The sequence below is a fragment of the Cebus imitator genome, unplaced genomic scaffold, assembly GCF_001604975.1.
Source record: "Cebus imitator isolate Cc_AM_T3 unplaced genomic scaffold, Cebus_imitator-1.0 Scaffold79, whole genome shotgun sequence".
NCBI classification, from domain to species: domain Eukaryota; kingdom Metazoa; phylum Chordata; class Mammalia; order Primates; family Cebidae; genus Cebus; species Cebus imitator.
Window position 1 is genome coordinate 2,767,009 of NW_016107394.1, and position 14,185 is coordinate 2,781,193.

The 14,185-nt window shown below is 38.9% G+C and overlaps 1 protein-coding gene and 1 pseudogene across 6 annotated transcripts in view; one reads left to right on the plus strand and one right to left on the minus strand.

The window, feature by feature from the left end:
- The window catches only part of FCHSD2 (FCH and double SH3 domains 2), a 292,296-nt gene that overhangs the window by 58,400 nt on the left and 219,711 nt on the right, over positions 1 to 14,185 (minus strand). For 4 of the 5 annotated variants that reach the window (XM_037740096.1, XM_017533100.2, XM_017533105.2 and 1 more), the window contains 2 exons: positions 8,125 to 8,220; positions 5,870 to 5,941 (listed from right to left, as the gene is read on the minus strand). In XM_037740096.1, the coding sequence (XP_037596024.1) occupies positions 5,870 to 5,941; positions 8,125 to 8,220 (168 nt within the window). The remainder of the gene's footprint in view (positions 1 to 5,869; positions 5,942 to 8,124; positions 8,221 to 14,185) is intronic. The other variant, XM_017533103.2, reaches the window with a different exon arrangement.
- LOC108307654 lies at positions 112 to 1,649 on the plus strand (annotated as a pseudogene). The gene has a single exon (XR_001826624.2). The product of XR_001826624.2 is annotated as an interleukin enhancer-binding factor 2-like (transcript).

A 14,185-nucleotide genomic window follows, 5' to 3' on the forward strand; every position in this document is an offset into this window, starting at 1 on the left:
AGACGGGGTTTCACCATGTTGACCAGGATGGTCTCAATCTCTTGACCTTGTGATCCACCCGCCTTGGCCTCCCAAAGTGCTGGGATTACAGGTGTGAGCCACCGCGCCTGGCTATTGTTCGGGTTTTAAGGCACCATGAGGGGTGACAGAGGCTGTGGTGTGGTGGGCGCTTTAGTTCCAGAGGAGGCCCAGGAAGAGGGTTCAGGCCCTTTGTACTACATATCCCATTTGACTTCTATTTGTGTGAAATGGCCTTCCCCTGGGTCAAGCCAGCACCTGATGAAACTTCAGTTAGGCCTTGCTGAAGAGGAATCAGGACCTGGTTCCCAATTCTATCCTTTCCCTGGTGACGAAAATAAACAATGCGATTGACAATCTGATTGTGGCTCCAGGGACATTTGAAGTGCAAATTGAAGTTCGACAGGTGGGATCCTATAAAAAGGGGACGATGACTACAGGACACAATGTGACTGACCTGGTGGTGATACTCAAGATTCTGCCAACATTGGAAGCTATTGCTGCCCTGGGGAACAATGTCGTGGAAAGCCTAAGAGCACAGGATTCTTCTGAAGTTTTAACCATGCTGACCAATGAAACTGGCTTTGAAATCAGTTCTTATGATGCTAGAGTGAAGATTCTCATTACAACAGTGCCACCCAATCTTCGAAAACTGGACCCAGAACTCCATTTGGATATCAAGATATTGCAGAGTGCCTTAGCAGTCATCCCACATGCCCACTGGTTTGAGGAAAATGCTTCTCAGTCCACAGTTAAAGTTCTCATCAGACTACTGAAAGACTTGAGGATTCGTTTTCCTGGCTTTGAGCCCCTCACACCCTGGATCCTTGACCTACTAGGTCATTATGCTGTGTTGAACAACCCCACCAGATAGCCTTTGGCCCTAAACGTTGCATATAGACGCTGCTTACAGATTCCGGCTGCAGAACTGTTCCTGCCAGGTTCAGTGGGTATCACTGACCCCTGTGAGAGTGGCAACTTCAGAGTACACACAGTCATGACCCTAGAACAGCAGGACATGGTCTGCTATATAGCTCAGACACTCGTCCAAATCCTCTCACATGGTGGCTTTAGGAAGATCCTTGGCCAGGAGGGTGATGCCAGCTATCTTGCTTCTGAAATATCTCCCTGGGATGGAGTGATAGTAACACCTTCAGAAAAGGCTTATGAGAAGCCACCAGAGAAGAAGGAAGGAGAGGAAGAGGAGGAGAATACAGAAGAACCACCTCAAGGAGAGGAAGAAGAAAGCATGGAAACTCAGGAATGACCTTCCCTTCCCTTGACTTGGAGCCAGACCTTCCCTTGACTGGAGCCTAAGTTCACTGCTACTGGGCTTTACATGGTGATAGACATTTCCAAGGGATAGGGAAGACAGCAGGAAGGAAAGTAAACTCCATAGAAGTGTCATTCCGCTGGGTTTTGATATTGGCTTAGCAGCCAGTTTCCCATCTGTGACCTATGCCATCCATCTATAATGAATGGGGATATCAACATTTCTTCCTAATATTCTAGAATCCCCAACTCCTGAAAACCCCTCTCTCAACTAATATTTTGCTGTTGAAATGTTAAGTGTCTGGAAATTTTTTTTCTAAGAAAAACTATTAAAGTACTTCCTAGTGGGGAAAAAAAAAGTGATCCTCTTGTCTTTAGTCAAAGCCTCTAATTTTTGGATACTGTGCCAAGCATATGTATAAGAGGACGGAACCTATTTACTCAATAGGAGGACTTCCCACAATTTTTATCATAGCCTTTCATGTTTATGAGACAATGCTATATGCAGTACAAAATTTCTACAAGCAGAAAGAGTCACCCATAACAATGAGAATTTTCAGGTACATTTCCTGCACAGTGTATTAACCCCATGCATTCTTTTATAGACAAGGGAAATTTTTGCCAAAGATTTATTTTTAATAGATGCATAAATCACTCCCCTTACGTAAAAACTTTGATGTGTAAAAGTTCTCAACTACAGCAAGTGGACATTTTTCTTACTATAATTGTTAATCTATAGAAGGTAGAATTTAATATCAGAAATAGCATCTAGAATAACAGGAAAAGATCATATATCAGAAATTCAGTGTCACTTTTTGCTATCGATATCTGTGAAGATCTTGTTATTTGTTGTTCAAGGAAGGTAAAGGGGTAAGGGTATTCTCATCCCCACTAGGAAACTTGAAAATGTTTCCTTAAGTTTTTCCTGCCTGTATAGATGATACTTACCTAAGTTTTGTGGAATGCATGTTTCCCATATTATTTCCCATCCCAGCTTCACCTTGTCCTTTTTCACAGGATGTGACAAAATGCCCCTAATGGCACTCATCACGAGTTCTAGTAATAAAGGAAAAGCTCACTGAGATGTATGTAGGGCAAAGGTGTTGAAAAGTACAAGTCAGGTACTTAAAATTATTCCAAACAGATTGCCTTTCAGATGTACAAACTGCCAAAAGGGACGTTGATGAGATCCTCCTTGTGGAATAAGTAGGTGAACAAAAGTCCCAGGAGAGTTTTAGTGATCAATCCAACAAGGGAGTTGAGGGCTAGGGATCACAACTGCAAAAGTATTCCAAGTATTTCAAGATCTGTAATGCCTTCTATATTTGATATTGGTATTTCCTATAGCAATTAGGGGAAAAAGTACTAAAAAAAAAAAAGAAAAGAAAAGAAAAGAAAGAAATATGTTTGTCCTGTGGAAAGATTTTAAAAAGTCAGTCAACATCTGTTCTGACTCAATGTGCCAGGCACTGAGTAAAATGCTTAGTATCCTATCTAATTTTCAAACCCAATAAGGTATAGCTGGCCTTCCATATTTGTGGGTTATCTATCTGGAGTCAACCAACCATGGATCAAAAAAAATTTTTTTTTAAAAAGCAAAAAAAAAAAAAAAAAAAAAAAAAAAAAAAAAATTTTTTTTAAAAAAAAAAAAAAAAAAAAAAAAAAAAAAAGGATAGTTGTGTCTGTACTGAACATATATAGACCTTTTTCCTTGTCTTATTCCTTAAACAATGTAATAGGACAACTATTAACATAGCATTTACATTGTATTAGGGATTATAATCTAGTGATGATTTAAAGTATACGAAGAATATGAATAGGTTATATGCAAATACTACAACATTTTATATAGAGGGCTTGAACATCTGTGGATTTTGGTACACGAAGAGGTTCCTAGAATCATGGATACCAAGGGAGAGCTGTTGTCATTTCACAAATGAGGAAGCTGAATCACAAAAGTTAAATATATATAAAATGCTAGTTTAGACACCAAAACCTATGTTTTCTCCATTGTACAACACCTGTATGAATCACTAACCCCAGTGTGACCCATATGTCAGCTGAATGACTCTAACATTGAGATCCTAATAAATGTGCTTGTCAGTTCTCTCTCACAGAATATCCTTACTATAGAGAAGAGGATTTTAAGGCAAATTCCATATCTTCCTCAGAATAATTCTGCATCAAAAAGTCATTTCAGCAAAAAAAAAAAAAAAAAATGTACTTTACTTTTTCTAGAAAGAGCTCTGGCTCTCTGGTATCATCTGAAAAATGATAATTGAAGATATAAAGAAAGAACACTTTAGAAATCAATAACTATTATGGAAAATAGGTAAGAAAAGTCTTCAGTATTAACCATGAGACAGCTATTAAGTTATTACAAAAGACAAAGCTTGCCATTGGTCACTGTCACTTGTAGCCATCTTTCGGTAATACTAAAATTCTACCCAAAAAAGCCCTAATAACTATAATAATATTGTGAATATACATTCAACTGGGTGTCTTGGACTTCTGTAGGGAAAACAGTGTGGTTTGAAATGGGTTATATTCAAAAGTTAAAAAAATTTTTAAAACAGTTTACGAAAATCATCAGAAGAAAATAAGAGTTACATTTTATCATAGGGGTAACTTTAAAAGTCCTATAACTTTCCTAAATATATCTTAAATTTAGATAAAATATTTACTGAATTCTCATCTGTAAGGCAAGGGCATATGCAAAGTATTTGTAAGTATCTGCTTAGTAAATGAAAAATAAATGTGTTAAACCCTATGCAGTTCAAAATTCCTAATTCAAACTATAAAATGTAAAATAAAAGAACAATTCTGTACTGCCCTGCAATGGATCTCATCATGCTGCTATCTTACCTGAGTACACAGTTCTCCATTTACAATCATGTATAAAACTCAAAAATAACACCTGGTTGCAACCCACTTTCATCACTAAGTCTACTTGCTATTTCAGGTACAGTCATGTACTTTCAAACTTTTCTGTCTCTAACACTTACTAGCTGAGTGACCTTGAGCAAAGCAAATTGCTTTTCTTTCTATTTTTTGTTGTTGCTGTTTGAGACAGGGTCTTGCTCTGTCACCCTGGATGGAGTGCAGTGGCATGATCACGGCTCATTGCAACCTCTACCTCTCAGGCTCAGTGATCCTCCCACTTCAGCTTCCTGAGTAGCTGGGACTACAGGTATGTGCTACCATGCTCAGCTAGTTTTCTGGTTTTTTTTTTTTTTTTTTTTTTTTTTTTTTCCCATAGAGACAGGGTTTCACCATATTGCCCAGGCTGGTCTCAAACTCCTGGGCTCAAGCAATGCCTCCACCTTGGCCTCCCAAAGTGCTGGGATTACAGGCGTGAGCCTCTGCACCCAGCCAGATTTCCTAACTTTAGTTTCCTCAACTGTAAAAGAGGGATTACAAATAGTGCCTATAATATAGGGTTGTTGTGAAGATAAAATAAATTAATATAGGTAATACCATTAGAAAAATGTCTAGCATTAAATAAATGTTCAATGAATGTTACCTATTATTTTTATTCTTTTCAACTTTTGTTTTCCCTTCCTGGCATGTTGTTTCTCCCTCTATGCAGAGTAAACTGCAATTCATCTTCAAGATCTAATCTATAACAAGTACACACAATTCAATAAAAAAATAGAAACAAGGTTTGAATAGGCATTTTACCAAAGAAGATATATGAGTGGCTAATAGACTCATGAAAAGATAACTCAACATCATTAGTCATTAGGGAAATGCAAATCAGAACCATGAGATACTATTTCATATCCATTAGGATGATTATAATCAGAGCTAGACAATAATAAACGTCTGGCTGAGGCAGGAGGATCATTTGAGACCAGGAATTCAAGATCAGCCTAAGCAACATGGCGAGATTCCCTCTTTACCAAAAAAAAAAAAAAAAAAAAAAAAAAAAATTAGCTGTAGACCCAGTTACTCCAGAGGTTGAGGTGGGAGGATTGCTTGAGCCCAGGAGGTTGAGCTGCAGTGAACTGTGATTATGCCACTACATTTTGGCCTGGGCGACAGGGTGAGACCCTGTCTTAAAAAAAAAAAAAAAAAGACTTCTTAAATGACTGACGGTCTGGAATGATTTTTTAAATCATACGCAATTTATCTTTTTCCATTATGAAAAAACAAATTGCTTCCCAAGTGCTGAACACTTCTTCTTAGAAGAAAGCCTAGCATAGCAGAAAGAACATTACTATTGCAATCACAACAGTAACGTGTCATTAATTTACTCCATGACTCTGGACAAGTCTCCCTTACTAGCCTACTACAGTTTCCCCTTTAATAAAGACAAGATTAGCTCTAAGGTTCTCTCTAGCACACCTGCTGAAGAAAATTAAGGTGTTTCACACAAGATGAAAAATGAGTAGCTCAATTTCTTCACTATAAACAGGGAAGGAAATTCTTAATTTATAAGAGAAAACACAGCTGATGCATCAGGGGCCTTTTATATGTATATATACATAAGTTTCATCCCAACACCAGGTCCCACCCTTTATTAACATGCAAACCCACATGGCCCATCCCTCCCACCCTTGTCCCACACCCCATATACCTCAGCTATGGTCATTTTCAGAGCACTGACAGGGGAGAGCTCAATATCCACCAGTTGGGCGGCTTTTAAACTCTGCCCAGTAAAGATTGCACAAGGACAAAAAACAGCATAGAGTTAGAAATTTATGGCAAACAAGGACATAACACCTAAGAACATTTAACACAGTGTTTAGAAACAAAGGATTTAGGGCTGTAGTTGGGCTGTGGAAAAGTGAGATGAGAGTCACTGTTATTCTGATTTTTCTGTGGAAAATAACAATGATGAAATAACCTCAAATTAGTCATAACTTTAAGTCAAGCTTGACAAACTTGTCTATACACTGTATTTTCTAATGCCCTGCTTCATCCCTCCCAGGCTTCAAAGAAGTCAAATCACAGGACAATGTGAATGAGTCATTGGCAAAAGCTGATGGAAAAAAAAAAAGGCACTACTAAAAGGGGCAAAGGCTGTAATGTAGAGAGAAATGCTGATTTCCTACATTTCTTTACACAGCTGCTAACAGAGCTACTTAAAGTATAAGAAAAGTAATGAAGATATCTCTGGCAAATGTGTTTCTATTAAACTGATACCATTAAACTCTAGAACTATATCATAAACTCCCCTGGTTCTGGTTCTAAATTTATCAAAATTTATGAATATAATTTGACTTTCTTTTTGGCTTGCCTACAATGAGAGAATGTGCTAGTAATGACATGTGCCTTCTCATTTTGTAGAAGTTAAATTTCATTTTTATGACCAAATTAGCATTTTGGTTCTTTTTTAAAAGTTCAAATAATGGCAAACATTTCCCATAAACTCAAGGACAATTGCTGTATGCTTTTTAAAAACTGTCAATTGGAACCAGGCATGGTGGCTCATGTCTGTAGTCCCAGCACTTTGGGAGGCTGAAGTGGGTGAGTTGCTTGAACTCAGGAGATCGAGAACAGTCTGGGCAACATGGTGAGATCCCCATCTTTATTAAAAATACAAAGAAAATAGCCAGACATGGTGGTGTGTGCCTGCAGTCCCAGCTAATTGGAGGGCTGAGGTGGGAGGATCACTTGAGCCTAGGAGATGAAGGTTAGAGTAAGCTGAGATCATGCTACTGTATTCTAGCCTGGGTGACAGAGTGAGACCCTGTCTCAAAAATAAAATAATAAATAAGTAAAAATAAAAACAAAAATTGCCAACTGGAATCTACAGACAGAAAGTAGATTAATGATGCAAGCGGCTGAGGTGAGGGGTATGGGGAGAGTGGCTGCTTAATGGAGTCAGGATTTCTTTTTAAAGTGATGAAATGTTGTGGGACTATAAAGTGATGACAGTGTACAACATTGGAAATGTAGTAAGTGACAGTGAATCAACCCCACACTTTAACCATGGTTAAAATTGTAAGTTTTGTGTTATGTGTATTTTGCCACAATAAAAAAAAATGGCCGAGGGGTAGAGATATTTAAAAAATTGCCAATTTGAAGTTTATGTAAGTACCAATAGTCTAAGAAATCCAAAAGGAATTAGAAAAGGACTATAATCTTTTATAGGGCCAACCAAAATATTTCATACTCACATTCATTATTCCATTTATTAATTCTATTCTGGTTAAATTTTTTTTCTTTTTTTTGAGATGGGATCTTACTCCGTCACCTGGGCTGGAGTGCAGTGGTGTGATCTTGGCTCACTGCAACCTGTGCCTCCTGGGTTCAAGTGGTTCTCCTGCCCCAGCCTCCCGAGTACCTGAGATTACAGGTGCCTACCACGCTGACTGGCTAATTTTTGTATTTTTAGCCGAGACAGGGTTTAGTCATATTAGCCAGGCTGGTCTCAAACTCCTGACCTCAGGTGATCCACCCACCTCGACCTCCCAAAGTGCTGGGATTACAGGGAAGAGCCACTGCGCCAGACCTATTCTGGTTAAAATTTAGCCACTGATTTCTTTGGAGGAATACAACATAAAGAACTTCAGGGAAAGTATAATTTACATTTAAATAAATGTATTGAAATTTTTTTTTTCTCCTTCCCTCAGTTGTTTTCAGGTTTTGGTAACTTGTCTTCTAACTTAACCTCATTTGGTAGAAGGTTGTTAGCATAAAGATACTGGATGTGTTGGCCACACTTCAGGAAAAAAAAAGTCATAATTATTTGGCATTCTTACAGTTTTGTTATAAAATTGATGAGACATACTCAGCTTTTTCTGTCTTTTTATGCTAAGGATAACTGTTACTTGAGCACAAACACAACTGAACAACAAATAAAATGAAAATCTGTAATTCCCTTACAGTATCACTGTCACAAGGCTGGAACTGGAAAGGCTGGGGTTTGTGAAATACAGCATTCTCTTGCAAAAACAGCTGAAGATTGTAGTCCCGTACCACCTAAAGAGAAAATAAAATATCTTTAGGTCTTTAATGAGGTTAAAATATCCAATTACATTATAAAGTTTAAGATTTATTCTGCTGTTTTCTATACAAATGAGAAATCATCCAACATTGTGGTAAAAAAGAAATGTTACACATTTTATTTTTCATTTTAGACAATGATTATTATTTATCTGTCCGATTTTCTCAAAAATAAATTTGAAAAGGAATAGTTTAGAAACTACATCAGATTTGAGGATTGGACGATAAAAATAAGAAGGCAAGAAGATAGATTTTACACAAAGCTATTCTGTGTAATGCAGAATAGGGTGCAGATAAGGAAGTGCATTGGTCATTTTCATCTCTCCCAGCTCTAAAATCTTGTGGGCCTCTTAAAGTCTGTTTCATGGCCATTGCCATCCACTAGGAAACTGCCAGGTAATTCTATCAAGGCACCAAATAGTGTTTGTAGAGTATTTCTCGGCAGCTTCTTGAGGAGGTTACACTCTAATTACCATCTTACAGCATACCAAGATAGACTAGAAAGGAATTTCTATAAAAAGAGAATTCTGATACTCAGAAAGCAGCAAAACAAATAGCACAGAAAGACAGACATCTGAAAAGAATTCACTGCATTTACATACCCTGGGTAAGAGTGGAAATCAACATCTGATGGGGCAAAAAACCCCACTTTCTATTTTGCCACATCGCTTACCCCTTACTTTTTTTTTTTCAACATTTCATGACATGTATTTCTTCTTAGGCAGTCTAAGCTGAGAATGCCATGTACTTATCTTTCATTTGCAGTATATTATAGCCCATTAGTATCTCTGCCAGAAGATGTGCAGAAGAATTTTTTTTAAAAGTTCAAATTAACTCTGTAGCTCTACTTTAGGAGTCCTGGGAAAAGGGATAATTGAGGAGATACAGAAAGTAGTAGGTATATATTGCATTTTGTTTACCAGTGCAATCCCAGTTCTCTACTGCTTCCCTCCCCCTCACTCCACCAACCACTTATTGAGAGGGTTTACCAGGGCCAACATTACACATAGGGATGTGGGGGATATATAGATGAATAAGATGAACAAACAAGGTTAGTATCTTGAAGGAATTTATAATCTGGAAACTGGGAGAGCCAAATAGACTACATTATTAAAATACACCATGGAGTGTGTAGAGGGTATGAGGAGAGAACAAGGTGATATTTAATCCAGGCCAATGGGGTGAGATGAGGTGAGGAGTTGTTAGGAGCATATGGTCTGGGAAGGCTGGCTGAATAAACATATTTTCAAAGGGAAATGCACTTTGTTCTCTTTTTGGATTCCAGTTTTAAGCTAGAATAGTTGTGAAAGCTCATTACAGAGCCCTTAGAGCCTCTCTAATCATCATTCAGAAAAACTAAGAGGATCACCTCTTTAGTTGCCAAATCTAAACTCAAGCACTATTAGCCTTTTTGTTGTTTTGTTTCTCTTGAGAAGGAGGTTTCAACCTTTTAAAATTTTAAACCCTTTGTTATGGAAAATTTCAAATACATATGTCAGTAAAGACAACAGTAGAATGTATCCTCATGTCTTCATCACCTACTTTCCAAAACCTCCCTTTATGGCTAATATTCTTTCATCCTTAAGCCCACCTACCTCTTCTACCCCGAATTATATTGGAACAAGTTCCAGACATATCATTTCATCTATAAATATTTCAGTATGACATCTTAAAATAAGGATTCTTTTAAGAAAACATATCCAAATTACAATTTACAGTAAGCACTTATAAATCAACAAGTTCTCAAATTTCCTTGTTTTATTTTTTAAAAAAAAGTTTTTCAAATCAGGATTCAAATAGAGCCCCCATGGTGCAACTGCACGATGCTGTTTAGGTTTCTTTTCGAATACAAGTTTCTTTATCTATCTCTCTTTTCCTCCCTCTTCTAATTTAATTGTTGAAGAAAATGGGTTTTTGTTCTGTAGAGTTTCCTACAGTCTTGGAAAAAATTACAAAGATGTAATTTTTATTACATCCTTGCAGTATTCTGTTTTCTGTATTTCCTATACATTGGAATTTTTTGTTTGTTTGTTTTATTTATTTAATTGGAAAGGTAATGTTTACTTACATTAGGAGCCTTGCCTCTTTTTACAAACAGCTGTAGTGGGCTGAATGATGGTTTCTCAAAAGATATGTCTGTGTCCTAATTCCCAAAACCTGTGAATGTTACTTCATTTGGCAAAAGGGACTTTGTAGAAGTCTAATATTGAGTGTGGACAAGGTTGATTTCTTCTGAAAGTAATTCTTGTTGTATTATAGTTGGCCCTCTTTTCCTGGTATCTTCAAGTGGTCTTCTCCCTGTGCTTGTTTGTGTCCCACTCTCCTTTTTTATTCAAAAGTTTTAACTTTCAATTTTTATGGGTATGTAATAGGTGTTTATATTCATGGGGTACATAAGATATTTTGATACAGGACTACAAGGTATAGTAATCACATCAAGGCAAACGGAGTATCCATCACCTCAAGGATTTACCCTTACTTTGTGTTACAATCTAATTATACTTTTTTAGTTATTTGAAAACATATAATAAACTACTGTTGGGGGATTGATCCAAGGTGGCCGTTTAGGAACACCTCAGGATTGCAGCTCCCAGTGAAAGCGCAGAGGGTGAGTGGATGCCGCATTTTTATAGCCCACAGACTAGGAAATTCCTAGGCGGAGGAGCCCCAGGGATCGCCAGTGCGGCTGCTTCCGCCAGCTCGGCTGCTTTGCCCTGCGTGGCTGCTTTGTCAGTGCCCCGGCGCAGTGGTTCTCCGTACAAAATACACTGGTCTGGGTACCTTTTTGGCTGGCAATTGGAGCCACAGGAAGTTGGCCATTCATCTGTTTAAAAAGGGGACTGAACAGGGAACCAGGACAGTAGATTCCAGGGCAAAAAAAGCGCCACAAATCTTAGTGCCGCTGTTTAAGCCAGTGCAGTGAGTCGCCACACGGGAAAACACACAGATCCCAGTGCCTCTTCAACAGGCGAGTGGAACACTAACTTAAAAAAAAAAAGGCTCTGAGGCAGGGAGCCAGGCGATCAGGCTCAGCTGGTGTCACCCCCACAAAAGAACAGCAATCAGAAACTCTCTGGATTGAGAGTTTCACAGCAAGCGCAGCTGAACCCAGGATGGTCCAGCTCTGTGGGGGAGGGCTGTCCGCCATTACCAAGGCACTCCACCACTATGGAGGTAGTGAGCCAATGCTGAGGCAGCCCGCCATTGCCAAGGCAACCCGCCATTGCTGAGGCAGCCCGCCATTACAGAGAGAGTACGCCAATACAGAGGTGGGCCACCATTTGCCGAGGCAGTTCTAACTACATCCATATAAACAGGACTGCAGGGAAGTTCCCTCGGCATCTGGGCGGAGCCCACAGCAGTTCAGCAAAGCCTCTATGGGCAGACAGTGACTACGCTGCCTCCTTGCTGGGCAGGGCAGCTCTGAAGGAAAAAAAAAGAAGGCAGCAGCACAATGAAAACTCATAAATAAAGCCCTAAAAATCCCTGGGACACAGCACCTGGGAACAAAAAGCGGTTTATGACTTCTGCTGCAGCAGACCTAAATGTACTGCCCAGCAGCTCTGAATGAACAACGGAGCTCACAGCTCAGCATTTGAGCTCCTATCAAGAACAGACTATCTACTCAAGCAGCTCCCTGACCCCTGTATATCCAAAGAGCCACCTCATAAAGGAGAGATCAGACTGACATTTGGCGGGTATCCGTCTGGGACAAAGATAGCAAAAGAAGAAAACTGGTAGCAACCCTTACTGTTCTGCAGCTGCTGCAGGTGATCCCTAGGCAAGTAGGGCCTGGAGTGGACCTCAGCAGACCTACAGCAGAGGGGCCAGACTGTCAGAAGGAAAACCAAGAAACAGAAATAACCTCATCATCAACAAACAGAACATCCACTCAGAGACTCAATCTGAAAGCCAGCAACTACAAAGACGACAGGGGGATAAATCCATAAAGATAGGAAGAAACCAATGCAAAAAGGATGAAAACACCCGAAACCAGAACACCTCTCCTCCTACAAGGGATCACAACTCCTCACCAGCAAGGAAAAAGGTTAGATGGAGAACAAGTGTGATGAAATGACAGAATCAGACTTCAGAAGGTGGGTAGTAAGAAACTTCTGTGAACTTAAAGAACATGTTCTAACCCAATGCAAAGAAACTAAGAACCTTGAAAAAAGAGTTGACGAAATGCTAACGAGAATGGACAAACTAGAAAGGAATATAAATGAATTGATGGACTTGAAAAACACAACACGAGAACTTCACGAAGCATGCAGAAGTTTCAACAGCCGAATTGACCAAGCAGAAGAAAGGATATCAGAGGTCGAAGATCAACTCAATGAAATAAAACAGAAAGGCAAGAATAGAGAAAAAAGGGTAAAAAGGAATGGACAAAGTCTCCAAGGTATGTGGGACTATGTGAAAAGACCTAATCTACGTTTGATAGATGTACCAGAATGCAATGAAGAGAATGAATCCAAGCTGGAAAATACTCTTCAGGATATTACCCAGGAAAACTTCCCCAAATTAGCAAGGCAAGCCAATATTCAGATCCAGATTAATAAAAAAGAAAAGACAGAATAACCAAATTGATGCAATAAAAAACGGTAAAGGGGATATCACCACAGATTCCACAGAAATTCAAACCATCATCAGAGATTATTACAAACAACTCTATGCACATAAACTAGTAAACCTGGAAGAAATGGATAAATTCCTGGACACTTGCCTCCACCCAAGGCTAAACCAGGAAGAAGCCGAAACCCTGAACAGACCCATAACAAGGTCTGAAGTTGAGGCAGCAATTAAGAGCTTACCACCCAAATAAAGCCCAGGTCCAGACGGGTTCAAAGCCAAATTCTACCAGACATAAAAAGAGGAGCTGGTACCATTCCTTCTGAAACTATTCCAAACAATCCAAAAAGAGGGAATCCTTCCCAAGTCATTTTATGAGACCAGCATCATCCTGATACCAAAACCTGGCAGAGACTCAACAAGAAAAGAAAACTTCAGGCCAATATCCATGATGAATATAGACGCAAAAATCTTCAATAAAATAATGGCAAGCCGATTGCAACAGCACATCAACAAGCTTATATACCATGATCAAGGCTGGTTCAACATACGCAAGTCTATAAACGTAATTCACCACATAAACAGAACCAAAGGCAAAAACCACATGATTATCTCAATTGATGCAGAGAAGACCTTTGACAAAATTCAACAGCACTTTATGCTAAAAATCCTCAATAAGCTAGGTATTGACGGAACATATCTCAAAATAATAAAAGCTATTTACGACCAACCAACAGCCAATATCATACTGAATGGGCAAAGACTGGAAGCATTCCCTTTGAAATCTGGCACTAGACAAGGATGCCCTCCCTCACCACTCCTATTCAATCTAGTACTGAAAGTTCTAGCCAGAGCAATCAGGCAAGAAAAAGAAATAAAGGGTATTCAATTAGGAAAGGAGGAAGTCAAATGGTCTCTATTTGCAGACAACATGATTGTATATCTAGAAGACCCCATCATCTCAGCCCAAAATCTCCTGAAACTGATAAGCAACTTCAGCAAAGTCTCAGGATACAAAATCAATGCGCAAAAATCACAAGCATTCCTATACACCAATAACAGACTTAAAGAGAGCCAAGTCAAGAATGAACTGCCATTCACAATTGCCACAAAGAAAATAAAATACCTAGGAATACAACTAACAAGGAACATAAAGGACCTCTTCAAGGAGAACTGCAAGCCATTGCTCAACGAAATAAGAGAGGACACAAACAGATGGAGAAATATTCCATGTTCAAGGTTAGGAAGAATCAATATAGTGAAAATGGCCATACTGCCCAAAGTAATTTACAGGTTCAACGCTATCCCCATCAAGCTACCAATGACCTTCTTCACAGAACTGGAAAAAACCACCTTAAACTTCATATGG